The sequence below is a fragment of the Nasonia vitripennis genome, chromosome 2 (genome assembly GCF_009193385.2).
Source record: "Nasonia vitripennis strain AsymCx chromosome 2, Nvit_psr_1.1, whole genome shotgun sequence".
Classification (NCBI taxonomy): Eukaryota; Metazoa; Arthropoda; class Insecta; order Hymenoptera; family Pteromalidae; genus Nasonia; species Nasonia vitripennis.
Genome location: NC_045758.1, coordinates 11,024,621 through 11,050,911, shown reverse-complemented (window position 1 = coordinate 11,050,911; position 26,291 = coordinate 11,024,621). Strand labels below are relative to the sequence as shown.

General features: G+C 40.9%; 3 protein-coding genes across 9 annotated transcripts; 1 reads left to right on the top strand and 2 right to left on the bottom strand.

The window, feature by feature from the left end:
- Positions 1–11: 11 nt before the first annotated feature.
- On the bottom strand, positions 12–21,460 carry LOC100123553 (transformation/transcription domain-associated protein). Of its 2 annotated transcripts, XM_008214453.4 has the most exons (13): positions 21,229–21,460; positions 12,662–12,830; positions 12,241–12,540; positions 11,956–12,150; positions 11,304–11,878; positions 9,433–11,219; positions 6,807–9,340; positions 3,726–6,720; positions 2,205–3,635; positions 1,795–2,120; positions 1,160–1,708; positions 865–1,078; positions 12–786 (listed from the first exon to the last, which is right to left on the bottom strand). In XM_008214453.4, exons 2-13 carry the CDS (start codon positions 12,785–12,787, stop codon positions 443–445), a joined length of 11,376 nt encoding a protein of 3,791 aa, XP_008212675.1. In that variant the 5' UTR covers positions 12,788–12,830; positions 21,229–21,460; the 3' UTR covers positions 12–442. The 2 variants fall into 2 exon arrangements, with proteins under 2 accessions (XP_008212675.1, XP_031778557.1); XM_031922697.2 differs by having other exon boundaries at positions 18–786; positions 1,795–3,635; positions 21,229–21,434.
- LOC100679890 (NACHT and WD repeat domain-containing protein 2) lies at positions 13,075–23,100 on the top strand. Of its 6 annotated transcripts, XM_031922699.2 has the most exons (24): positions 13,075–14,153; positions 14,241–14,329; positions 14,807–14,923; positions 14,989–15,192; positions 15,283–15,427; positions 15,509–15,734; positions 15,808–16,006; positions 16,081–16,323; positions 16,396–16,733; positions 16,828–17,430; positions 17,495–17,600; positions 17,680–17,852; positions 17,916–18,135; positions 18,209–18,421; positions 18,489–18,690; positions 18,767–18,890; positions 18,975–19,328; positions 19,398–19,616; positions 19,693–20,045; positions 20,115–20,314; positions 20,392–20,561; positions 20,632–20,790; positions 20,862–21,051; positions 22,699–22,986. In XM_031922699.2, the coding sequence occupies exons 1-24, from the start codon at positions 14,051–14,053 to the stop codon at positions 22,855–22,857; spliced, it is 5,109 nt and encodes a 1,702-aa protein (XP_031778559.1). In that variant the 5' UTR covers positions 13,075–14,050; the 3' UTR covers positions 22,858–22,986. The 6 variants fall into 6 exon arrangements, 1 of the variants encoding a protein (XP_031778559.1); XR_004226613.2 differs by lacking the exons at positions 13,075–14,153; positions 14,241–14,329; positions 14,807–14,923; ... (18 more) ...; positions 20,632–20,790; positions 20,862–21,051 and adding exons at positions 21,899–21,987; positions 22,360–22,527; XR_004226612.2 differs by lacking the exons at positions 13,075–14,153; positions 14,241–14,329; positions 14,807–14,923; ... (18 more) ...; positions 20,632–20,790; positions 20,862–21,051 and adding exons at positions 21,951–22,199; positions 22,360–22,527.
- On the bottom strand, positions 23,089–25,788 carry LOC100120272 (protein LSM12 homolog). The gene is made up of 3 exons (XM_001607541.6): positions 25,554–25,788; positions 24,593–24,969; positions 23,089–24,390 (listed from the first exon to the last, which is right to left on the bottom strand). Exons 1-3 carry the CDS (start codon positions 25,672–25,674, stop codon positions 24,289–24,291), a joined length of 600 nt encoding a protein of 199 aa, XP_001607591.1. The 5' UTR covers positions 25,675–25,788; the 3' UTR covers positions 23,089–24,288.
- Between the last annotated feature and the right edge of the window lie 503 nt (positions 25,789–26,291).

The following is a 26,291-nucleotide window of genomic DNA, read 5'->3' as shown; positions in this document are numbered from 1 at the left end:
AAATATGTATATATATATATATATATATATATATATTTGTTATAGCAAATGTTTATTGAATCATTTTACGTACAAAGTTTCCATAAACTATTACCATCATCTTAATACTGTATGTCAAATTAATCATAATAATAGTAATTTAAAGCATCCTAAAAAATAAAAAATATTTAGTTTTTTATATTTATGCACTTATTAAGCACATTTACAAACAATTATGTACAATGTCGTTCGTTTCGTCATTGCAAAGGTACAGTGCTCATCGCGCTTAATTTACATCGAGATTAACATCTCTTCACAAATCACGTTTTTCATACCGTATGTACAACTTATATTGAACAACAACGTGGAGGCGTGGATAAGACAAAAAATCATTCTCTTAATACCAAGAGAGCTTAATGTATACAGAACGAAAAACTCGAATTGTCTTCTTACTCTTTTCTTTTTACAACCATGGATGCCACGAGGGATCCATGCGACAGAGATTATCGTGACTGTTGGCTGCAGCGACCAGGGTGCTGACCTTACTGTCGGTGCCATCGAAGTGCGCCAACGAATTCAGTCTTGAGACAATGGCCGTAACAGCGCGCGTCACCATCGTTATCAATAGCTCAGCCTTCATGTCGGTCGGACCTTCGGCAGTGTTCTTTGAATCTTCTTGTTTTTTACTATGGTCCGCAATCACTTCATCACGCAGTATCGCTCGTAATATTGTGTGGACCTTGAATGATGGCTGGACTAGACACCGGGCGGTAGCGATCGCGCTTGCTGTTAATGGACCAGATACACCTAAAAAAAAATAACGTTGTTATTCAATGTGAATATTTCATTTATGTCTACTCAATCAAATTAAAAATTTCTTCTTACCTGTAGTAGTCAGGAATTCTAAAATATTTGGAGTTAATCGGAAAGGAACCGGTCGATTAGCGTCTAATTCTCCAGATGTGTCATCAACGTCAAACTTAAAATACGCAATGTTGATCAAGCCAGAATCTTGATGTACATACATCATGTCAGGATTTAGTCTTGTCAAATGAAGTACGTATTCCGCAAAACAGGCCAAAGATAATTGTAGTGTAAACTGCAAAAATTTATCAATTTATACCGATTTGTTTTATCGATGATGTAAGATTATATTTAGAACTGGATTTAATATACATACCATTTTTCTGAATGTCCAATAATCAGTAGCAGCTGGGAAAGTCTTAACGGCCCAGTCTCTTAGCATAGTTCTTGAAACCATACTGCCTTGCACTTCTTTCAAAATATCCCTAAGCACCTGGTGACTAGCTGGAGTACCTCGTGCTTGCACAGTCGCCAATCTATCGTAGTACCTGGCGATCGGTGCGTCGTGCTCAATACCCAGTTTAGCACATCCTTGTTTGTAGATATCTAACAGTGACATGGAGGCAGGGTTATCCTCAACGAGACGCATCTGAGGCGATACAGCGACTACTCTCGGCACAGTGAAGTGTAAGAAGCGGCGAGACGTCTCCTTCTGTTTGGCCAAGTAGTGATTGAGGAAACGAAGCAGTTGGAGTACACGCTCTTCGCGTCGCGCATCACCCAAACCTGCATCGTTCACCACGAGATATGGATAGAGTCGACCGTTGTGACCACGAATGCGGAGTCGTCGAGCCGCAGTGTTGTGCCTTTGTACAACCTCGACTCTAGGCATAAATCGTGCTATTTTCACGTAATAGTGAGAATGCTGAAAAATAAAAGTAAGTTTATGTTAGTAAAGTATTTGTATAAACAAACAAATAACTAAAATAATTAGTTTGGAATATTTCTTACTTTTGGTAGCAGGAATTCACCAGGTAATTCCACTTCAGCCGTTTTTAAACTGAAGTTACTTAAGAAACGGCATTTTTCTTCAATCAGGAAAGACTTTGGCAGTTGTTTCGTTTTGCCTTCGAGTATTTTTATCCACTTTTTAAATTTACTAATCAAGTTGTGCAAAAGTCGAGCACCAGGTGTATTGAAGTCGAAATCACTGATAAACTGACTCTTCATCTTTTGGAAATCAGGATCTTGAACCGTTGCCTGCGCCCTACGAGCTAAGGACTCGTTGCCAGCTGAACCAAAGGTATTTGTTATATTTTGTGAAGAAGATATATTTTCTGTAATAAAAAAGACACTATTAGTATCTATGTAACTTATACAATTACGTAAAAATACAGACAATGAAGTATTTATTTTCTTACCAAACGTTGATACGAGTTTCTTCACAAAGTTCAGTGTATGCGGCGTTATCGTAGCTTCGCTGACTGCTCCCCGATTCTCAAAAGCTATTGCATAGCACTTTGCAAGTCCCTGTCGTAGTTGTCTAAGTACCTCTTCATACCAAGTTTCACGGAACCAAACCATCTGATCGACGATGCCCTCCAAACTCGATAAAATCGTAGGATGAATTTCCCTCTGTATGTGCATGATTTTCGAACACATCCACATAGGTATGGTCGCCTTCGCTTTTACTTCCTGTTGTTGTTGAGCTTGCTGAGCTCCGCTTGCACTCCTGTCACCCCCATCGTGCCCTTTAGCTAATTCGGTGCTTTTAAACCTCTCCCTCTGTTCGATCTTAAGTGTCAGGTACAGCGTTCTGATAGAGAAATACACTGCCTGCGGGAACATTCTGCCGACTTGGCTCAGTAAATTCAATATGACGTTACCCTCATATCGCACTAGGCACATGAGCAGCTGTGGTATCCATGGCAGCCACTGTATGGGTGGCACGCCAACTGCGTACTTATCTACTACATCCATGAGTGAAGATTTCTCATCGTCGTAGGTCAAGAGCCACAGAACCTTGGCAAGGTATTTTCTCGATTTGCTTTCGTTCTGATGTCGGCAGGAGTGAAGAAAGCATGTGATGGCTGACACACCAATCGAAATCTGTCGAGCGTCGCGAGTAAATATACTCTCTAGATAGTCACCCCATAGAGCCCAGGCTTTTACAAGTGTGTCATGTAATTGTACCGCAGCGGAGAAGGCCTTGTTGGCATCGTCGGAACGACCGATCTGCGAAAGCAGCATACCCTTCAACGCATAAAACTCGGCCGTCATCTCTTTGGTAAAGTATTTGAGATTTGTTGATTCGATAACTTCTAAGCCCTCTTGGAGTTCATTCTTTCCAGAAACCGAAGCCATCTGCAGATAACATTTGACTTGTTGTCTGATCTTCTGGAAACAATCTACAATAGGAACACTCGGGATCGTGTATATCCTTGACAAAGAGTCCAAACAAACGCCACAAAGATTCTGTTTTCGGGCTATTTTTCCAAAATGTATGATAGCCTGAGCAGAGGCGTGAACGCCTAGCATTGAGTGGTTTGGTGTCTGGCTTTCCTGATGGGTCTCGTAGTGACTGGCAATAAATGTGTAATGATGTTGACGCCAAGTGAAGATATCCGACCAGTGACTAAGATCGTCGGCTATTACCGGTAGCCGATTTCTCCAGGTTTTAACAATGGCTTTCATGTCGTGAAGCGAAGAACTGCGGCCATGAAGTAGTCCTTGGTGGATCTGCATGGCTTCTTGAAGTTCCATTATCTGTTGGGCAGCTTGTAGAAGTGGCAAATGAATGTGACTAACAATATGAGGCAGTCGACGCCATTCGCGCATGCACAAACCGGAAGCTGGTGGGAAAACGAAAATAGTTTAGTTTTATTACTACCTTTGCATAATAAAAAATATGGAGTAGTAAAATACACTTAAATTTATCTTACCTAATTCGACGTATCTTTCAACAGCGCTCAGGTGTTGATCTTCACTGTGACAGATAGCCAGGAAGCCTCTGTATAAATTAACTTTCCACATCATTTCCTTAGGACAATTTTGCTCAACCTGAGCTAATGCTTCCTTCATCATCGACCAGTTTGGAATCCTCCAGGAGCTCTCCAGTATCAAGAATGGATTCTTTTCCGCTTTCTTACTACCATAATCCAATAATAGATCCCACTGGTTAAGTTCCTTTGCGCATCTGATCCAGTGGTGTTCCCACAATAGTGCCTCTCTTTGTGTCTTGAACGGTGCTGGAGTCGACACGTAATCCTGCTTAAATTTAGTCATAGCCAAGTCATAGGCATTCTGAGCTTGTTCAAAGAAACCCTGTTGTTCGAGTGCAGTTGCCTGGAGTGTCTCCTTGTAGTGTGCGTGTTTCTGCCAGAGACCGGACCACATATCCTCTTCGCACAACAAGGAATACATATCAGACAGAGAGTCGAGAACTTCGGTATGCGGACTGTTGTCTGGCTCGAAATCGTAGCAGTCTGATTCACGTTTCGCTTTGATTTGATTGTTGCCGTTTTCGAAGGCCATTTGTTCAAGGCTCAAGGTCATCCTGTGCCAGAGATTGTGTGAGCGACCCAGGTACTTCATTAGAGCAGGTCGCATGGCTACTGGTGGATTACAATGAGACAACGCCTCGACGAAGGTAGCTATGGCGCTGGGATGACAATCCTTCTGAATAACGTGGGTGCCGCTGCAGACGAAAGGAACTATTTCAGCTATGAGGGTATTTTGCTGATGTTCGTCGAGAATATTCCATAGACGCGGAAACGTATCCAGCCATACTCGCTCAGACAAATTGGTGTCCATATGACAGAGCTGCGCTGCGGCGTTAAGCAGTTGCTCTGTCCTGATCTTCTTGGACTGCTCGAGGAATTCTGCTTGGTTAGCGATAAGTTGAGCCAGGGTAGTTTGGGTTCCTGTAGTTACTTCTTCAGGAGTGGTGACGGGATCGATGTTAGACAGATCCATATCCATTATATCGTCCTTCACGTCCCCTGATTCCATCATGTCTTGTGGCTCTTCTTTTACCATTGAGTACATTAGGAAACTCTTTTGTTCTTCGCTGTCCACATTGTTGATGAGCGACGTTATACTGGGTAGTAAAGTATCTTGGTTCGACATCTGGACTTGTGTGGTCGAATTCGCAGTAACGATAAGAAGCTCGATGCATTGCTTGATCCAATAGTGCGGGCCCATCGCGTCCCAGCTTTGACTGCATATGATGTACAGGAGCCTTTCGTGCAGTCTGCGTCGCATGGAGCCGTCGAAAACCTCGAAGAACTTCGCTCTTATGTGTGGTTGTATACAACGTAAACCACTAAGGAAGGCTGGTTCAAGTTTGGAAGTCAATTCAGATGACTTCAGCGTCTCATCTCTGTACACGTAGTTTACCAGCTCGAGGAACTGACCATTTAATTCGAGATCGTCTGGAAAACGTTTTTCCACATACTGCATCATCTTCACCAAAAGTATCGATTTTTCCCTTAAGCTCGGAGCTTGATTGACTGCCACGGGGCTTTTATTCTTCATCCATTCTTCTAGCATTTTAGTTATTGCCTTCATTACCTTGATATCCTGCGTTTTTTCTATCAGACCAACCAGAATAGATCCGATGAAGGATTTACGCATGTCGACGCCCATCACCGCAACTCTGTTCTTTACCAGATCGAGACTCATAATAAGCAACTCACTGCCTACTTGGTTGTTTTCTGTTTGCGTGGGATGAAGATGATCCTTGGCCATGCGATGAAGGACGCGCATGAAGGGTGAGATAATCCTATCAATGTAACTCTGGTTATTCGTACAGGCTGCCTTGAGCATCATTAATGTGCCGTACAGGGAGCTTGTTTGAGCTGAAGCATTCTTTTCGTAGGCGGCCAAGCCATCTATTACAAATTTACCAACTGTTCCATAAAGAGTCTCTAATTCCTCGTGTTTTGAAGCAACTGTTGAAGTAGTGGGTTCCGTTGGGAATATTGTCATCAAACGAGACAACAAACCGTGTACTAGCCTTATTACTTTTGCATTAGTATTAGCAATGCAAGCTCCTAGACCTCTTTGCAGAGGCTTGAAGCTTGCTAGTATCTGTTCTCGCTTCATGACGCCCAGCAGGAACGTTACCAGCTCTAATGCAGTGCAAATATTTCCATAATTCGGCTGATTTGTTTCCACACTAGCAAAGACTTTATCTAACCAGCCCAATTTCAGGTCACATGATTGTGGCCAGACATCGGGTTTCAATGCCATTTTCAGTAGTGCGACACAGCGTCTCGACAGCTGCTCGCCCGGATTACCCTGTGTTGTAGTAGTATCGTTGACTTGACAGGCAAGCCTCAATAAGAAGTTGAGGATGGCATCAGCGTGGGCACGTTCAATGGGCTTAGTAGCTCCGGGCTCCATTTTTTGTGTAACGAGAAGACCCGGCGATGCTGCGGCTGCGGTTACAGCTACAGCGACTTGATTTATGCCGGCTTGTGTAGCCATACGTTTGGCTTCGGGTTCATAAGAAGGTGAGCGTTTTAGGTTGCCGGTCATTACGCCCGTACCACCTGTCTCTACATTTTCAGCTTCATCCTTGATACGATGCAACTCCCACTTGATGATGACTTCAGCAAGTTCAACAGCCAAGCGACGGTGATCAATAGTTGCCGTGGGACTGAAGCCAAGACGCTGAATCGAGTTAACCATGTGTTGTACTAAATGATGGCGTACTGGATAATAAACTTTGTAGTGTCGAACAACCAGCTGCAATATGTGAAATAGCTGCTGCATAGAGTGTCCTTCTTCAACAATAATCTTCTTAGTCCAATGAGTCAGCATCTTGAAACCATCTTCCATACGCACTGGCATTGCCGGCGTAATGATTTCAAGTGCTTGACGCACGACGTTGCGTGCCTCAACGGCGTGTGCTTTCAATAGACTGTGGAATACCTGGAAATTTTTACAATAGAATTTTATATAGATATTGTTTTTGTAATAATATATGATGTGGCAAAGAATGTGAATAAAAAATTTACCTGTAATACGATCTTCTTATGAATAGCAAATTTGGCGATAACGTGACTGAGCAGCAAGTGTCCGTGATACCTCGTCACTGGGTCGACGCAGTTCTTGCCCAGAAGACACGGCCAAGCGAAAGTCATGAGTCTTCTCAGCTTGTTACCTTGTCGTTTATTTGCTGCATCGTGTATGTATTGGGATGCTAATTCAACCATTAAACATGAACATTGCAGTAGAGCTATCCTCACGCAGTCAGTTGCAGTCAATGGATTCTCTGGATCAATTATCTTAGTAATGAAAACGGAAACAACATTGTCGGGACTATCCTGGTATGGCACCGGCGTACTGCCAACCAGTTTTGTGTCTTCTCCCTTCTCAAAGCTCACAGCGAAGCAAGGAATGATAATGAGCTGCACAATCTTGGCTTTAAGTTCGGGCGACATACTTGTTGGGAAGTGTTCAACAAACCTGAAGAAGGCACTTCTCTTCCACTCGACAGTGTATTCTTGAGCTACTGTATTTTCTAAGAAGTCTCGCAAAAACTGGAAGTCAGGTACGTATCTGCCACAGGTGGCTCGGAGCAACTGAAACAGAAGGTCTATGTCGTTGGGATGATGGCAGAAATAATGAAGAAGAATCTTGACGATCAGCTTGGGTTCCTTCCAATGGCAGAAATCGATACTGTCCACCTTCTTGTGCAGTGCGTGGTAGTCGTCGTTGCACCAGATCTGTCTCAACGCTGTTACTAGTTGCGTTTGAGTGGACAACCATTGTTCGTCGAATTTGATGAGAACAGATACAATTCTGATTGCTTGATGTTGAAGCTCACTCTTCTCACTGTGCGTTAGGTTTGAATTAATTTGAGAGTGAGCTAGAAGCATCGTTATCAACCTTGTGGTGCTCTTATGTAGCACATCTCTGAAAGGCTTGCCCTCTTTGTGCTTGATAAGAAATTCAAGGTATCGACTCCATTGTTGATCTTTGATGTTGTTATCGTTTAAGAAAAGATTTAAGGTTTCCGTCGGGTATCTCAATAAGAACTTCATAAGAGGCATTCTGAATGGACTAGATGCTTCAACCAACAACGATTTTTCAGTTTGCATGACTAATCTGCATAAAACGTCGATGAACTTTGGCGTGGCAGCAGGTATCTGATGAAATATCCCGATAATCGTAGCAATTTTCTGCTCGTTTTCTCCAGTCTTTGATACTCCTTTGTGCGCTTGAATTAAATTCTCTAGTAGTTTCTTTAAGTGCTGCAGTAATTGCTCACATAGCGTAATACTGAAAGTACTCGGGAATAACTGAGTTAGATATGACAGCCTCTTAACGCAGTTCAAACTCAGATTACGATGATCTCCTAGAGTAAGCAGCATTGGCCTCATGATAGCGTGAACGGACTCCATATCGATCTGGAAGCCTGCTATGAACTTTTGCATGCACTCAAACGCTGCCTCTTGAAGCTCGGTGTTAGGCTTTTCTAGAGCTGCATATAAAACCTCAAAGATGTTCTGTCGCTTGTCGGCGATGTAATGACAAGCTGCGAGGGCTCTCAGTGCGGACTTTCGCAGAGGTATCAAGTTTGGTACAGATTTATAGCAAGGTAACCTGTTAAGATTGATGTCTTCTGCTTCATTCAATGTAAGAAGTTCTTCAAAAAAGACTTTATGTTCGACAGTCTTGAGGTCGATGGTAAAAAGCCGAGGACTAAGTGTTGTACAGAATGTGTTACCGTCCATTAAGCCTATCTGGGCATTCGCCGGTTGATGCCTAAGTAGATGCTTCTTGGGCGGTATCATATCTGCCAACACTTCCTTGTGCGGCTCCATTACTTCGGTCACAGTTTTGTTTTGTATTTCAGCAAGTAGCCTTAACGATGCCATGGCCTGTTCTCTCACAATTGTATGCGGTGATGTCACCTGTCTTACTAATTCATGTGTCACTTCATAAAGAGCCTTGTTCTGTGCTTCCAACAATTCGGAATTTCCTGGCTCTTGCACGCCAGGATTAACGCAAACTCTCAGCATTTTTTCAAGATTTGCTTTAGCCATATCAATAGCACCATTAGACACCTCTCCCGTTAGATCCATCATTACAAATATTAATGCCCTCAGGAAGACGAATAAGTGATTTAGTACCCACTTTGTGGCCATTCTTTCAAACAAAAACTTTATAGCCATGCAGCCGCCAAGTTTGGCATACCAAGCACGCTCGTAGCAAAGGGAGCACATCTTGTCGGCAAGATATTCCATAAGAGGTAACTGGCAAGCACGTTCCTTGGAACCCAGAATATTGGTCGCCGTTTCGAGAATGAGAACTAGTGCAAGGTTACCTGGCTTGCAAAGCTCCTTTTCTTCGTGGCCCATTATTACAGCCAGAGCGTCGATGAGAACTAGCGGATCTTGTCCTTGTAGGCGGTTAGACTTATTGGTGAGGCAGAAAGGACCAGCTTGTTGGGCTATTGCCACCATAGTGTAGTGCCGAACGATACTGAACATCGTGCCTAGGACGGATTGACGGAGTTCTTTAATCGCTGCCGCGACGAAGAGACCTAAATTGAGACAATAAATACAGATAATAGTTTTAGATCATACGTTGATGCAAAGAAATTAATTTTAACTTAAAGAAAGAATTTTATCTCACCTGTGAGTGCAGTTTGTTGTACATTTCGAGCAACAGTATCCAAACTCTTGTAGTGCGGACCCTGCTGATGTGGAATCTTGCCTTCTTTGAAGGACGGATGCGTAAAGAATTTGTAAAGCGTTGCTCTGTCATCATCCAGTCTCAGTGATGCGGCCAAGTAGCAGTTGATAACTTCCCAGCATTGCTTACGGTAGAAAGGATCGGTAGTGTTTGACTTAAGAGCTGTAAAGGCTGTTTCTATGACCTTCTCAACAGCGAAATCGATACCTTTCGAGGGCTCTTGGAAATATGCGACTATCGCAGGAGGATTAGTCTCGCGGTCATTGTATTCGAGCTTCTGTGGCTCGATCATCATCTTTCGGTTACCGCCGCCAAATTTTCCCAGCACGCGAAAGGCAACATGTGCCACTTGATCTGTAGGATTACGTAGAGTTCTCCACAGAGCTTGCATAAGATCCGCTCGTACCGGTTGTATGTGTTCATAGAGAAAATCAGGCTGAAGGTTGTCTACGCAGAGTTCAAGAGTTCTTAGACCCTGGCTTACCAACGTATGGCTGCCGTTTAGCGCCGACACTAGCGGATCCATCAACATTGGTAAATAAGGAAGCAGCGAACTGAGTCTAACCGGCACAGTCAGACATAGCTCTACAAAGAGGTCCTTCATATGTTGCTTGTGCAGTCCCGACTGAAGTCTATTTAGTCCTTCTAAAAGATTCGGTAGAAGAGGTAAAAACTCTTGATACAGGAGATCGTGTGATCCTCCGCCAATTGATCTAAACAGGGCTCGCAACAGCAAAAAGTAGTTGTACGGCTCCTTAGCAGACATAGCTAGCTCCATCGACCTATTGACAATTTGATGAAGATGAGGCCTCAGCATGTGTTCGTTCTCTGCTGGAAACAACGATACGCTACCGAATACGAGTTTGAACAATCTCAAATAAAGATTACTTCTGTCGACGTTAGAGCCCATATCATCCATCCTCTCGAGCAAATATTCTACGAGAACAGTTGCGAAAATAGGAGAAGTCGTAGGATTTGCTAGAAAAGAATTGCCAACGATCTGCAATGCTGCGTTTTTGAATATTCTCTCAACCATGTAGTCGATTGTCGTGGAAAAAATCTCTTGGAAAGTCTGAGGATTCATCATTGAGAAGACACCGCTAAAGTGTTCAAGTACCTCCTTCTCTTCTTTGCTTCTAACTGTTTGTGGTTGAGCGGGTCTGCCGGGTTGAGCTAATGCACCTAGCGCTGGTGGTCCAATTGTATAGATATCCAATGCTTGAAGAGCCCACTTTACCAAGCGAATAAACACCAAGGTTTCCTTGGGTTGGAATTGTTTGGACTGGGCTACTTCTCCGGATTTACAATTAGCACAACCCCAGGTTATCGTTTTCACACCACAGACGAGTGTCTTGACGAGACTTCTATAATCAACAACGCTGCAGTTTTGATTATGTGTAGATGGGAAACCGAATTTTGTTTTTGTACATTCTTTTTCTTCCTGCAGCTCGGCAATGTTAGGTTTAACATCTTCAGCAGTTGCTGGTTTCGTATCAATAGTTGGAGCAGGCAGTTGTTTGGCTTTGTTTAAAAGTATGGGCATCTGCAGCTTTGTAATCGTTTTAAATTTTAATACAAAGACTTCGAGCATTCGCATTAGAAGCTCACGGCCTTGGTTACTGTTTTCAGCATCAGAACGTTGGCGAATACACTCGACAAGATTCAGAAGAAGTTTGCAAGACATCGTCTGAATCGAGGTTGGTAGACTCTGGTCGTGTACATTTTTACTGAAAAAAAAAGTAAAAAATGTTAAAAATTAACAGTAACAATCATTTGCATAATATTCCATAAATCTGTGAAAATGTATTTACCTAAACAGATGAACGGCTCTGGCAAGATCGGATAGTGGTAGAAGTTGTCGTACGTGATGCACTAAATCGGCAAGAGTCGAGTACGCCAAGGGTCTCAAGCTTTCATACGTCGTCCAGCCATGACCTAATAGAACCTCTTCATCGAAAAGCCTCTCCATGTGAGGCACGAATTTCGTCCTCAAATCGGTAGCCAAAATGTGCCTTGCTGCTATTAGTAACTCTTTTCTAAGGTGAGCCACTTCCATTGGGCAGAGTGACAATAGTCCCAGCATACCTTTCACCATCATCGTGCTGTGCTGTGCGACAACGTCTTGATAGATGCGGATAATGTAAGCGAGGAAAGACAAAGTTTTAATTTGAGCTCCCATGAAGTCTACGAAGACTTCTTTGTTAAAGGCCGGTGAAGCACGGTGCTGAGGACTGGGCTGAAGAGTTATCGTGGTCATGATCAAGGGGATAAAATCTGAGACGTCCTGGTGTACATTTTGCTTATAAATCTGATACATCAGTACTACGATGATTGGAAGTTCCTGCAGAACTTTCAGGGATAGTACAGCTTTCGGGATGAGATTATACTGCAATGAAATCAGTAATGAGTGTTTTAGAGAATTCAATAATAATCAGATCAGATGATTAAAAACTGTATACTTACACTAAGTACTGAACCATCAGCAGCCTTCTTTTCACTTTGAATCGGCGTAATTGTAAAAGTTTCTTTCAATAGAGTGTCCAAATTTATTTCTGATAGGTCTTTTACACGGATGGGAGGTCTAGGCTCAAAGATTTTTGGCAAGTTCTTGGGCAATTCACTGTATATCGATTTTACAAATTGTAAAAAGTGTTGAATCTATAAAATAAAATTACAGCATTAAAAATGTCATTCTTGCGTTTACGCCCAAAAAAGACCACGACATAAAAATTACGATGTACTTCTTACCTCTGGATTAAAAGTCGGCCTGTACTGCTTATGAAGCTCGATAATTATCCTCAAGCAAACCAAAATATTCTCCTCGTTCTCGGTTTCCAGGAGCTTCAACATAAGACTGAGTATCTGCTTGACATACGGCCTGAGATGATCATTGGTCGGAAGCCTATGAATCATCTCCAGGATAAGCTTGCGCACCTGTTGTATGTTGTACTCGGATATAAAGTGCGGCTTTCCTTCTTGAAGAATCTTCAGGAAATTTTTCATCAGGTGGTCCAAGAAAGCGGGATACTGTGTCGAGCACATTATGACCTACGCAAGATTAAAAAGTTAAACTTAGGTGACCTTATTGCCGATCGATACATTTTTCAAAAAAAATTTTGAATCTGCACAACAGATGAAGTTGAAAAGCATAAATAGATCGTGCACTCACCTCGAAATTTTCAGACATTTCTTGAGCTGCCTTTAATTTCGACTCATCCTTCGCATTCGGATCCGCGAGCATGGTCACGTACGACCGATACGTATTCATCTGCGTCATTGGATCCGGTGGTGCCATTTTGATCTTATTTTAAGAAATGACTGAGATATCCATTAAAATTCTGGAATAAAAAAAAAATCAAAAATCGTTAGCATGGTTTTCGAAAACTTGTCGAATTAATAAAACAGTCGACAAGATTCTATTAATTCTACTCTTTGAAACCTTCTCGCAGCGTGTTAGATTTGAGCATAATATATTTATTAAAATAAATTAAATAAATGAACTCGTACTATTTAGATTTCTTACATTTAAGACCATATGTTGGTTTATAAATAGCAAAGTGTCGTATAAAGCACCCCCATTCCCCTATGCAATTTCAATGTAAACAATTACTTTTCAATTGTTATAAAATCGGATGATGGTGGCAACGTTGACAGTAGTGACGAAGTAAATGGTATAAAAAATGCACGCCGGAAGGGTCTGCCGCTCGATGATCCCATTTTTTACCGTACTCCACTGGACGGTCTATTTCCGACAGCTGCGTTTAATCGATTATGATTTATTTATCGATTTTTCTATGCTCTAGTTATTGATTGCTATGTTTCTTTGAAAAAAGTGCATATTTTTACACTCTCTAAGACTGAATCAATGAGTGCACACTAACATACATGTATGAAATATTATTCTTTTAAACGGATTCTTTTAACCAGACATAGTTCTAAAATACAACGGAAGAAACCACCTTTGAAAATACAAAATACATTTGCAACCGGGCACCATTGTTGACCTACATCCTGCGACTAAGCTCGCAGAGGCACGCGTAAGAGAGCGAATAATCAATTTATGTCCCTATATGTAGATGATAAACAAGCCCTAGCAACGGCAGGTATTTGAATTCACTCTGAGGACTTTTTTCCCTTATGCTAGTGTGATTTCTGCACAAGTTTGGAGCAGACTCGTCCCAGCACAATTAATACCAAGCCATCGCTATAATTTCCTATTCCTCTTTTTCCAGTTGAAATTTTTCGCGTGCGCTTCGCGTTTGAAAAACGTGATATTAGGACCAACTGACAAGTAGAACTTCTGCGAAGCATAAAGCTGCGCTCGCGGAACTGGCGAGCGCCAGCTTAATCGTTACTCGGTATTATACTGCGCGAAAATATGGAATATAGAACCGCGAGGGAGGTAACCGAAGCTTCAGTACTCGAGCAGCCCTCGACGATGTAAGCTAAGCTATCGAGGTAGAAGTTGGCGCCAGTGGCTCTGCTTATCTACTAGCACTGCATTGCGCTTGGAGTTTCGAATTTTTTCGAAGTTTCAAAGAGGAATCGTATATAAAAAATGGACGAAAAGACAATCGACTCGATCTTCGCGGGATCGTTAAAGTCCCTGCCACCGGTCAGCTCGAAGATCGTTCGGATCTTTACGAGCTCGACTTTTACAGGTATGTGGAAAATCATTTTGATTTTTAGTGATTTTACATGGTGACGGCATCGAGGAAAAATAAGCAACACTAATAAATTTGTTACAGACACGACGATAGAGAGGAATACCTTGATGGAACAATGTTATCCAAAATTAAAAGATTACTGTCGTGAAAAACATGGATTAGAATTTCAGGTGAAAAATTCTTTAGTATTTATTCATTTGTCATACGTATTAATTGTTTTTTCATAGTTTGTTAACTAATTGAGTAACGTTAATAAACGTACACTAGTTTTAATAACGTAAGTAATCATTACAAATACACGATCAACTACCGCTTGTTCCATCGATTATTAAGATCGTGCAATCCATTCAAAATAGCCGTAAACTGAAGCTGAAAAATATTTCGCACGCTGGCGCAAGTCATCGGCCGTTACCCTTTCGACATTCGCACTAGTGGCCTTGAAAGCGAGCAATTGATTTTATTTCGTACCAGGCACCGCTTAAAGAATCGACGATCATGCACAGCGTGCGCGTGCTTGACGCGTGGATGTACTTTTGAGAGCCGGTAGACTTCTGCGAAAACTTTTCCTCAACTATTGTACTTCCGAATGCAATGCGACGTAGGTTCAGGTATAATTAACCTGCTTCAGTGGCTTCCTCTGATTGCAGGTCGTGGACATGAGATGGGGTGTGAGAGACGAGGCAACGGACGATCACATGACGACAGAGCTGTGTATGCGAGAAATCGAGAACTGCCAGAGGCTGTCTATGGGCCCGAACTTTGTGGTATGGCGTTAATTGCACTTTTGATTGAGGTAGTTTTGGATAACTGCAGTATTTGATCGGTTCAGGTTTTTTTGGGGCAAAAATACGGGTACAGGCCGATACCGACCACGGTGCTGAGTTCGGAACTTGAGCTGTTGAGGACTGAACTAGATAGCCAGGGAATGGATGTCAGTGTTTTCGATCTTTGGTACAAAAAGGACAATAACGCTGTGCCACCAACCAGTATTCTTCAACCGATTTCTTCTATTTTAAAAAATTTTAATAATAAAGTATAATATAACGCCGTAATTTGTTCTCAAACAAAATCGTTCTTGGAGCTTATATATTTTAAATGAGGCAATGTTTCCAAATTATTACAGCGAATTCCCAAATTGCAACTAGAGGACCAGAGCACTTGGTGGGACACTATGGCAAAAATGCAGAAACTTTTCAGAAAAGGCGCACAGTCTTTGTACAACAACGGTACATTTGACAAGCCAACCATGCACAATTACTTCATGTCTGGTAAGAAAAACTACTCAAATACTAAAATTTTAGAAACGTGAGATTAAAATACTGCAATTTAATCTTACTTTTTGTTAAAAGTAACCGAGCGAGAGGTGATCAACGGAATTTTAAACGTAAAGAACACGAAGAATCATTGCCTTGCTTATTTGCGTTACATTAACAATATCAACTTGCAAAATTTAAGAAAAGCTGGTAATTATGTGGATATTATAAACAGGAGTTTAGACAATGAAGCGGCGAGACTACTTGCCGATCTTCGTGATGTTAGAGTACCAGCTAAGATTGAGAGCGTGAACCTTCAAAAGTATGACGAGTTCGCAGGATTTCTAAAATATACTCGAATCAAACAGTTATATTTATTCATTTTTATATTTTAGATACACAGTAGAATGGATAGGAAGAGACGGACTGACTACAGAAACGCATGGGGAGTATTTGCAACATTTTATAACGCACTTTTATCGAAACATAATCAAACTGGTTGATCGAGCAATGAAAAAGGAGGATAGTTCAGCGCAGGGACAAATTATTACGGAGATACTCCAGCATTTACATGCTTGCAATAATTCTGTTAAAGTAAGCGCTGTGCCGTTGAATATTACCAATGATTAATAAACGACCTTCAAATATTTTTACGATTATTCACAAAGGTTTTTTACGGCCGCGAAGACAGTTTGGTAAGGATACAGAATTACATGCTGGGAGATAGCGATAAGCCTCTGGTTCTGTACGGCGAGGGTGGATGCGGCAAAACTTCGCTTCTAGCAAAAAGCGCGGGACTTTCAAATACCGTCTGGTTGGCGGGAAAGAAACCGATCAGCGTAATCCGCTTTCTTGGTACGACGCCCGATAGCAGTGCACTTACGCCGACTCTTATTTCGATTTGTCAACAGGTATAACGCTATGATGAATATAAATAAATTCATAACTATTGTGAATACAAACAATTTTTTGAATCTTCATAGATTTCTTATAATTATATGCTACCATTCGAAGACATCCCGGATGATCTGGTGCCGTTGACGGCACACTTCAAACACCTGCTAACACTCGCTACCCCAGAACAACCGATTCTTCTCTTTCTCGATAGTGTCGACCAACTGACCGGTGTACAGGGCAATAAACTGTCCTGGCTACCAACGAGGTTACCGGCGAACACGAAAATGATTCTTTCCTGTGCCGCCGAGGAATCAAATCCTGTTATCTCTAGGGACTACCATTTACTCAGAAGAATGATCGACACCGATTCAAGTTTCATCGAAGTCACCGCACTTGGCGAGGAATTGGCGATGAAAGTAATCATGTAAGTAGCGATGGCAGAGTAATCGAGTAAAAATCGATATATTTTATCATCAAGTGCGGCAGCTGGAAATTCGACATAAAAAGCTTTTTCTCAGATCATGGATGGAAACAGCACATCGAGACTTGAACAACTACCAATGGCGCTTAGTAGCCAACGCGATTTCCAAATGCTCGCTCCCCATCTTCGTAAAACTCGTCTTCGCGGAGATCAAGCGTTGGCGCAGCTATACGAAACCCGCAGACACGCACCTGGCCAACACCGTCATGGACAGCATCATGATGCTCTTCGAGCGTATCGAGAAACAGCATGGAAAAATCCTGGTTTTCCACGCTCTGGCCTACATCACCGCAGCTAAGTCCGGACTATCCGAGTCCGAACTCGAGGATCTCATATCGCTGGACGATAAGGTTCTCGACGACGTTTACCAATATCACTTGCCACCGGTGAGGAGGATCCCGCCGTTGCTTTGGACGAGGATCAGAAACGATTTGCCAAATTATCTGAGCGAAAGGGAGGCTGATGGTGTCAGTGTGTTGAATTGGTACCATAGGCAGTTTAGAGACGCTGCCAAGGAGAGATACTTTAAGAATATGAATCTGGCGACGTATTTTCACTCGATGATCGCAGATTATTACCTGGGGATTTGGGGTGGCGGTAAGCCCAAGCCTTTCAAGTTTACGGAGATACAGAGGCATAGGTAAGACAGTTATTATTATGCGCAATAATATTATATTGGACTAATTCTTTTTTTTTCTTAAAAGATTTAATTTACAAGATAAAGAGGGTGTTGCGGATCGAAAAGTTCCTGAGCAGCCTCTCGCTTTTTACTCAAAAGAAGGAAAAATATCTCGATACAATCTCAGAAAAGTATACTACCGTATAATTTTCTCGATATTTATAACATTAATAAAGCAATATTAAATAAACTTATTTATTTTTAAAACAGTTCGGTGAGCTGCCCTATCACTTGGTACGTGCCCACAGATTTAAGGATCTGTTCGAAAACGTTCTCTTCAACTACGAATGGCTGCACGCAAAACTTAGTTCCTGTCCGCTTCAAGCGGTTCTATCGGATTTCGAAGACGCTTGTTGCAATATTGAAGATCAAAATTTAGTAAGGTGAGAACATAATTAAAAAAACTTCGCTCTGAAGGTAAAATTACAATCAATCCGATTCATCAGGGAACTGATGTTGGTCGCGGATGCGCTGCGTCTCGGAGGTGCTATCCTGGGAAATCACCCGGACATGCTCGCCCCGCAATTGGTGGGCAGGTTATTACCAGAGATCGGAAACAACGTGAACGTGCGCATGTTGCTCAGGGCTTGCGACACTGACGGTGCAAAAGACTGTGCTCTACTACCCCTGTATCATTGCTTGCATACACCTGGTGGTCCATTAAAAGTAAACTCCATAGCAGAATTTTTAAAAAGATAATTAAACTCGTTTAAAACTCGATCATAAAAATTTGTTTCAGTATTCTTTGGAAGGGCATCAATTTGCTGTTTTCGGATTTTGTCTGACTTCCGATTATCGTTACGTAGTTTCCATATCGAACAAGTTTATTACTTGGGATTTGAGTACCAGTGACATGACGAGGGACGTCAATCCGGGAATCGAGGGAATAATGCAACAGTTGGTTCTGAGTCCGGACAACAGATACGCGGCTGCGTTTACTAGTAATAATCAGGTAAAATTGCTACGCTCGGTGATATTAGAATGGTATTTTCTTATTTCTAAATTAATAATTTTGGCAGTCAGTGGTGCTAAATACGTTGACGAGTGAATTCGTCATAATCGACAATCCGTTACCGGAGGAGGAATCAGTATGCGGTGTTTATCTGATGAACCAATTTGCGTTTATATACGGGAAAACTGGCTGGTGCCGATTCGATTTGCGAGGAAATTTGATCAGTAGTCATACGAGCCCGGAAGATACGAATCAACGGTCTATTTTGGGTGAATATTCGTTTTTTGTATTAATATTCAAGATTTGAATGGTCAGAAATAAAACGAGCATAATTTTTTATGTCAGAGTTGGAATATACAACGTTGGACGATTATAGAATAATTTTTTGGACTGGAAATATTGAAGACAGTACGATGTTATTACATACTTATCAAAATAAAACATCGTTGGAGCCTTTCCAATTTCACAGGTATTGTATTAGTTGCTTAGTGTAAAAAAATTGAAGTATATATTACCTTTCTTAAAACACTTAAAATACTGAATTATAAAACAGTGCCATGGTGATGACAAAAGATAAAAAGACATTGTATGCTTGTACAACAAAAGACATTTATCAAGTGACAAAATATGTAATCGAGGAATCGTCTTCTCAATGGGAAAAAATAGTGGATATGCCTAGAGCACATAATGATGAGGTTGAGTATATGCTGCAATTAAAATTGTGTAAAGAAGAAGACACACTTTTGGCTACAACTGGAAATGGATTTGTAGTTTGGTTTTTGGAAAGCAAGAGTAAGGCTATGGTTTTGATGCTCCCCAATGGAGTTAGAAATATTAGTACAAGAATGATGTGTTCAAATTCAATTATGATCAGTGGTACAAAAAATTATGCAGTGGCTGGTGTTAGGTAAGGCTTGTAGATATGAAAAATATGCTGAATTCTTTTTCTTACTTGATAAATTATGCTTGATTTTAGAAAAAACTTGTATGTTTGGAGTTTGGAAACAACTGAATTAGTCAAAGTTTTGGATGCTCATTTTGCTAGAATTATTCAACTCGAAGCACTTACAGTTGGTAACTGGAACAGTGTGATTACTTCTAGTATCGACAGAAGTGTTAAAGTTTGGAATATAAACAATATTTTTGAACAAGTTCATGTCATTGATAGACATGAATTGCAAATAGACTCGATAAGGTGATTATTCCTTTCTTCAACTTTGCATGATTAAAAAAATATATATTAAAATAACGTTTTAAAAACTTGTCTGTAGTTTAGCAGAGCACTGCAATCTTGCGGTGACAGTAACAAGAGGCTGTGTGGGAGTATGGGATTTACAATCTGGCAAATTAATTTCAAAACTGGCTGACAGTCCATTAGGTGCCATAGTTACTCATGCTTGCATAACTCATGATGGAAAGTATATCATTTCAACTGAATCAGGAAATGTTCTTATTTGGAACCGTATTACAGAGCAAGTTTTATTTAAGGAAGAACAAGCAGATGTTAGGCAATTGATGCTTGTACAAGATGGTTCTAAATTTGCTACAGTATCCAGACCAAGCAATCCTCCTGGTGTTGAATCAACAAAAACTACTGCAATATTTATCATGCAAAGCATACCAGGTTCAGAGACAATTTTAAAAATTTTGTATGTGGATTATAGACAAAAGCTAAAATATTATTATGCTACAGATGGAACCACATTATTTACTTTTGATTATCCTGTGAGGAGTAATATTGGTACTCCATTTAGAGAAGTTGTCATAACATCTGATGCCTCACATCTTGTTGTACCAGCTGCTGAGAAAGGTACCAGGGACTGTGTTATGGTGTACAACGCCAAAACTGGTCTTAATATCAGTAAAATTCCAATAAAAATACCAGGATTTAAGGTACATAGTAAAAATATATTAGTTTACATATAGTTTAAATGAGAATAAAAAAAATTGACCATACGAAATTTTCAAAGGATATTATAAGTATTGTTCCAATGCCAAATAAAGCTCAGTGGGTGGGTATTATTGGTTCTGATAAGGGTAGTATTTTAGATATTATTAAAAAAAAAATTATAAGGTCCATTCCAAAGTGGAGTGGAAATATAAGTAAGGATGGAAAATATACTCTTTATGCTCCTAGCAGGTAAGCAAAATAATGTCAATCAAAATAAATATTAACAATTATTTTTTCAAAAATTAACTCAAACAAACAGAGGAGGCTTAGAATTAATCGAGCTAAAGAAGGGTACAACTGTGAAAACATACATTCCAAAAGTAGCTGAAGGAGTTTTTACAATTATTTCAATGTTTAATCGAACAGATGAGTTTGTGCTCTATTATCACAGCGGGAGAAAAACTATAAGAGTATTTAGGTAAATTAACTCAAAGACGTTCGAAGAATTCTAATAATTTTAATTATTACATTTTATAATTTATAATTAAGGTCCTCTGATTGTGAAATGATAGCAAACTATCGAGTACAGGCTGAATTAAGTGCCATAGACAGTACATATGACGGCAGGGGAATTGTTTTAGGAACTGTTGATGGTTGTGTTTCTGTACTAGCAATAGCAGACACAAAAAAACCAGAAATGAAAGAATATCTTGCTAATCTACCCTCCCGCGATGAAAAGGTTAGTGCAATGTTGTGGTTATTTTTCACACATGCATCTTTTCGAAATAATTGAAAAATAAATATTTTGCAATAACAACAACTAATACAAAGTATAAAAGTGCACTTTACAACATTAAATTCAAGAAAAACGGCATATTCAACATAAAAAATCGATTTATAAACGAAAAAAACAAACCTTTTTGGTTAGTTTTCCGGCATGAGGCGAACGCCGATGTCATGGCTTCCGTAGCATCATGCTGGGAGTCATGATTTTAATTCCATCTTTGATATCTTCCACATTTTTTACTTTCAATCACGTATAATCACAGATACTTAAATATTTATTTTTGAAAATCGAACAACACTTGTGAAATGCGCGAAAACTTATGGGAAATGAAGATAAACTGCAGAAGAACCTCTCGATCTGTTTCGATACTTATCTACGTTAGATGACGTTTGAGACACATTAGACGCATGTACAAGATGGGTATAGATTACGAGTGTCCTTGTAAAAAAGGATAAACAAGCGAAAAATCACTATTAAATGAATCTATTACAGTTAAGAATATCATATTTTAACAAAAGATAAACAACAATTTGATTTTTCACTCAAGAAATTGCAATCAAAAGTAACTATCTTCTAGATAACTTTCCAAGCGACATCTAGACAATCGAAAGTGCACTTGCCGTTCGATTGTTAGTGATTTTTTCTTGGCAAACCAATTGTTTTTCAACTAACGACCATCAATTTTTAAAGTTTTTACAGTGATTTTGTCGTAACTATTACAAAAGTGAACTTTGTCCGTATTATTTAACCAAAAACCTCACATAAACAAACCCTTGACAAGTGCTTCGACCTATCGTCGATTGATACGTCGGATACACTCGTTTGATCAGTGACGCTGCGTTCGACTCTCAACGCTCCATGTGCACTACAGGAGCCTGTCTACAATGAGTTCCGTTGCGTTGTGCCGTGTGTTCTTGTTTGTACTATTTCATTTCAAAATTTTGTCAACAAAAATGCGAAAAAAAATCAATTGCTGTACTAAATGTATTAGGCTTGTTGATAGATTTAACGATTTTCCACAAGAAGATAAACGACAAAAAGATTCGAAGGTGGTGCGGGGGTGAAGCCACATTTGCAGGCTATGTTTAGAGATGAATGGGGTGCGCACAGTCATTTATTTGCTTTAAATGGCCATGAAGAGCTCTTTTCGATTTATTTTCACTATTTTCAGCTGCCTTTTTGTTGACAACATTTTGAAATGAAATAATACGGACATGGGCTATAACAATAGATTGGAAACAACGTTTCTGTTCTGTGCAGAACAAGAACACACGGCACAACGCAACGGAACGCATTGTAGACAGGCTCCTGCAGGCTGCAGCGTGCAGCTGCACTATCTGTGTGTATATATATGCTACTGCAGTGCTGCGTACCATTTTGATATTTGAAAATCAAGCATGATAGTCCATTACTATTTCCAACTAAAAAGTTAAATATGATACGAAATTTTTTTTAAATAATTCTTCAGAATACAAATCATTACATCATCATCGTTTCTTAAAATTCTTTCAAATGAGATCTGACAAAGTTCTTTGCATGGAAAAAAATCTGGATTATCTCTGACAGAATTACTTAATGTCACTTTTTTCTACTTTGCAGTGGAAAAAACGTATGGAGAAACAGCGTGCGGCGATAAAGTTTAAGGCAGCGGCTCGCATTGCTCGTGTTACGCACGACTTGACAAACATCGTGCGAATAGAAAATGTTTCTAACGCATCCAACGAACCGGATGACGACCAGGACGAGAACGAAAGTTGAATCGATCATCCCAGATCGCACTGTGCCATCGGCTGTGCGGTTATCGTTGTAAAGAAAAAAAGAAAAACAAATGAAAATTTAACTCCATTGTATAAGATACTATGAATAAAAGATTTAATATATTGCGTATTCAAAGATAAAATATAAAGCCTTGTAAAGAAACAAAAAATATAAATAAAATTGTACATCTAAGTGCACGTACGAGGTTGCATAAATAAAGGAAGCAATAGATAAAAGGTTTAATCGAGTTTTATGGAATTTATATTACATTTATTTCTGTCTTTTTTGATGTAGTTGTTCTTTTTTTTCATCTTTCTCTCCCTCACTCTTTCGCATAATTCTTTCAGTTTTCTCAGACATTCAGAAGTGGTACGAGGCACGGGGCGCATTTGCTTTCAATTGATAATCGACGCTGTGGGTCTTCGATTTAATCTTCTTCGTTAGTAATTACTCTTAAATTATAATTAATTCAATGACGAATGTTTGCGTCGTGCCCTTGCGTAGGCCGAATCGCGGGGGTATGTACTCTGCCTAGATACTGTTGGGTCCTGCCTGCGCGAGGGCAACTTAATAATATCTTCAACTTCTCGACGATTAGTTAATTCTGCAAAACGTCTCTACTATATTTAAGCGCAAAATGCGCCTCGTGCCTGAGCACAGGCGTGGTGGAGTCCAATGGATCGATCCTTTGCTGCCTTCCTTATATGTTCCCCCGTGTGTTTGTTGGTGGCATTTTTTTTTGTTTCCTTCAATTCTTTTTTCTTTATCAGCTTCTTCTGTTTCCTCTTATTTTTTTCTATCGAATTTGGTAAACGAAGCGATTCGACGAGCTCCGACGCGAAGCCTCGCCAAAGTCATTCAGGCGCTCGACGATGTTTCGATAACAGCTCTGTATCTCTCTTCTCTCACTCTTCCTCACATTAGATCATATTTTCAGCCCCCCCTTCCCATTTACCTGAATGATCTTTAAACAACTACTATACGCATTTTTTCGTAACAATGTACAACTAAAACTAGCAAACACGCCTGCTTCAGCACTCATACACGCATGATCGTATATCACCGACTTGTCGAGAACCTCTAATGGATCTATTTTATGTCGAAGTCAAGCTTTCAGTAAATAAAAATCGTCGTTGAATTCTTGACGGTTTTTATATTGCATAATAATGTGTTCTGATATCGTTGATCGTGGCGCACAATGTTCTATGCTCAATTAAACTGTACGATCAAAATGCAACAAAGAATAAATCACGATTCTTGATAGGCTCGTTATTACATATTGTTGTTCCTTTCTTGATTTTTTTTTGGTAGACTTCTTCAGTTTTTTTATTCTTGTAAATAATTTTTCCCCAGTTTTCATACTTCCCATAAATATAATAAACACTGCAGAAAGTACGTCGGCTCTACTTTCTACAGCATATGTTTCATTTCCTATTGCGTGCTGTTGCCTTTCTGTGCTTGCTGCTGCGATTGTGATGGTTGGTCTTTCTGTTGTGATTCTGCAGCTGCTGTATCTCTCATATGCTTTTCAACCTGAAAGCAATAGAATAATGTAAGAAGAAGCATATGATGCAACATTGATGATCAGTACAGTTTTTTTATACGCAGAATGCTTGCTTAGAGATATATTCTTGGGCATATCAATCAGTACATATAAACAAATTTGCTGGAGAGAGCTTAAACGATTCACTGTAGGTAAATAAAAGTTGGAGAGTAGAAGTTATGTGATACTCACCACTTTTTTTATGTGAGTGAATGCCTTGTCATCGGAATTGCCTTGAACATTTTCAATTTTATAGGGTGGTATAATGGTGACTTTGTCCCAGACCACTATGTTAGGTCCATCCCATGTGATTTCATTGATGGTCTTCGAGATGGCAATGAAGAGTTTTTGTCCCTGGGGTGACACTCCGGCCTGCAGAGCCTTAACCATCCTCTTCTTTTCCTCGATCTGGTTGCGCACCCGTGTGTTTAGCCTCTGTAGATTGAGACTCTGTGGTGGCTCACTCATTGTGGGACTGACTTCCTTCTTCACCTGAACATCCGAGACCAGCGACAGATTAACTATGTGGACATCGTTCAGCGAAGCTCTGCCACACGACGAAGGGCATTCTGAGAACGCAGACATATAGCTAAGGAAAATATCAAATGAGCCCCTGTATTGGGAGCAGCGTACACACACCTAAAGAAGAGTCATCTCATGTGAAAGAACAAAAGAAGCGAAGAAAAGCAGATTTGCGTGGAGCAGATGGGAAATAGGAGCATTGGAAAGTCGAGGAATGCACGGCGAGCAACACGACGCAAGGGGAAATTAACCTGACTTTTTCGGGGCGGGTGTTGCCGCGCGACTCCGCTATACGCGCTCGCTCGCACAACCCACGAGAGACAGCATAATAGCGCGGAGTCGCCGCGACTACATAGCAGCCGCAGTCGAAGGCTCGGATGCTTGAGACACGAGGATGTGATTTCGGAGCAGCCGAGGCCCTCTTCTGGGGACTTATTTACATCGGACGGCGGAGCTGTGGTATTAGGCTGAAGCATATAGGAGGAAAGTCAAGGAGTGCGAGTGAGACGGACAGCGAGCGATGGGCCGCAGCTCGTTGCGGCAGCAGAGGGAGAGAGAGCCCGAGTTTGGGCGCGCAAAGTACAGGGTGAACCCTGGCCCCGAGGGGGCGAAAATTCACGTAAAAGGATACTCAAGATCAGCATCTTTGTCTGCTGATCGAACGCCAGTACTTCGCCCTCGATTTCCTTGTCATAACAGGTTTTACATGCCACGGTACTGCCAATGCTGAAGTAATCGCTGACGCCGGCCATTTTTCACTACAGACAGTGCCTCGGAGTACGCTGCCGCCACCTGACGGCCAACTGAGCGCCCCCGTCCCCCCGATGTAGATTGTAGAGCTAAGCCAATCGCGACTCCCCCTCTCCTCAGTCCTCGCGGCTCGACGCTTCCCCCGTCGCTAGTCCACAACTCTCTATACGCTGGCGTCCTTCCGTGAGACTTTGGCGAAGCTCGTTGTGTACTTACGCGATCAGCTCGGCTCGGCTCTCCTGTAATAACGCGTCGGCGTGGGTAGATGTCCTGTTGTTGGTAAGCGCGGAAGTGACTGGTCGCGATGGCTGTTCGAACAAAGGAGACGGCGCCGGCGGTGCGGCGCGCCATCCTGATGTGTATACTTCCTATACAAGGCAAGTGAGGTGAGCAGACAAAAAAGAGTTAAGTATATGTATGCAGTTTCGCAGGTTATTGCCCCGTTGTTTACGAGTCTAGTTCATCAAGCCATTTTTTCGCAGGTTGACATGTCAGAATTTGAGGCTTTTTCGTATACTACATTAGGCCTACATGCGGTTGACTGAGCAGCAATAAGTTATCCACACAAAGGTAATTACAATCAATTGTTTAACTACGAAGTATGTATATATACGTTTAG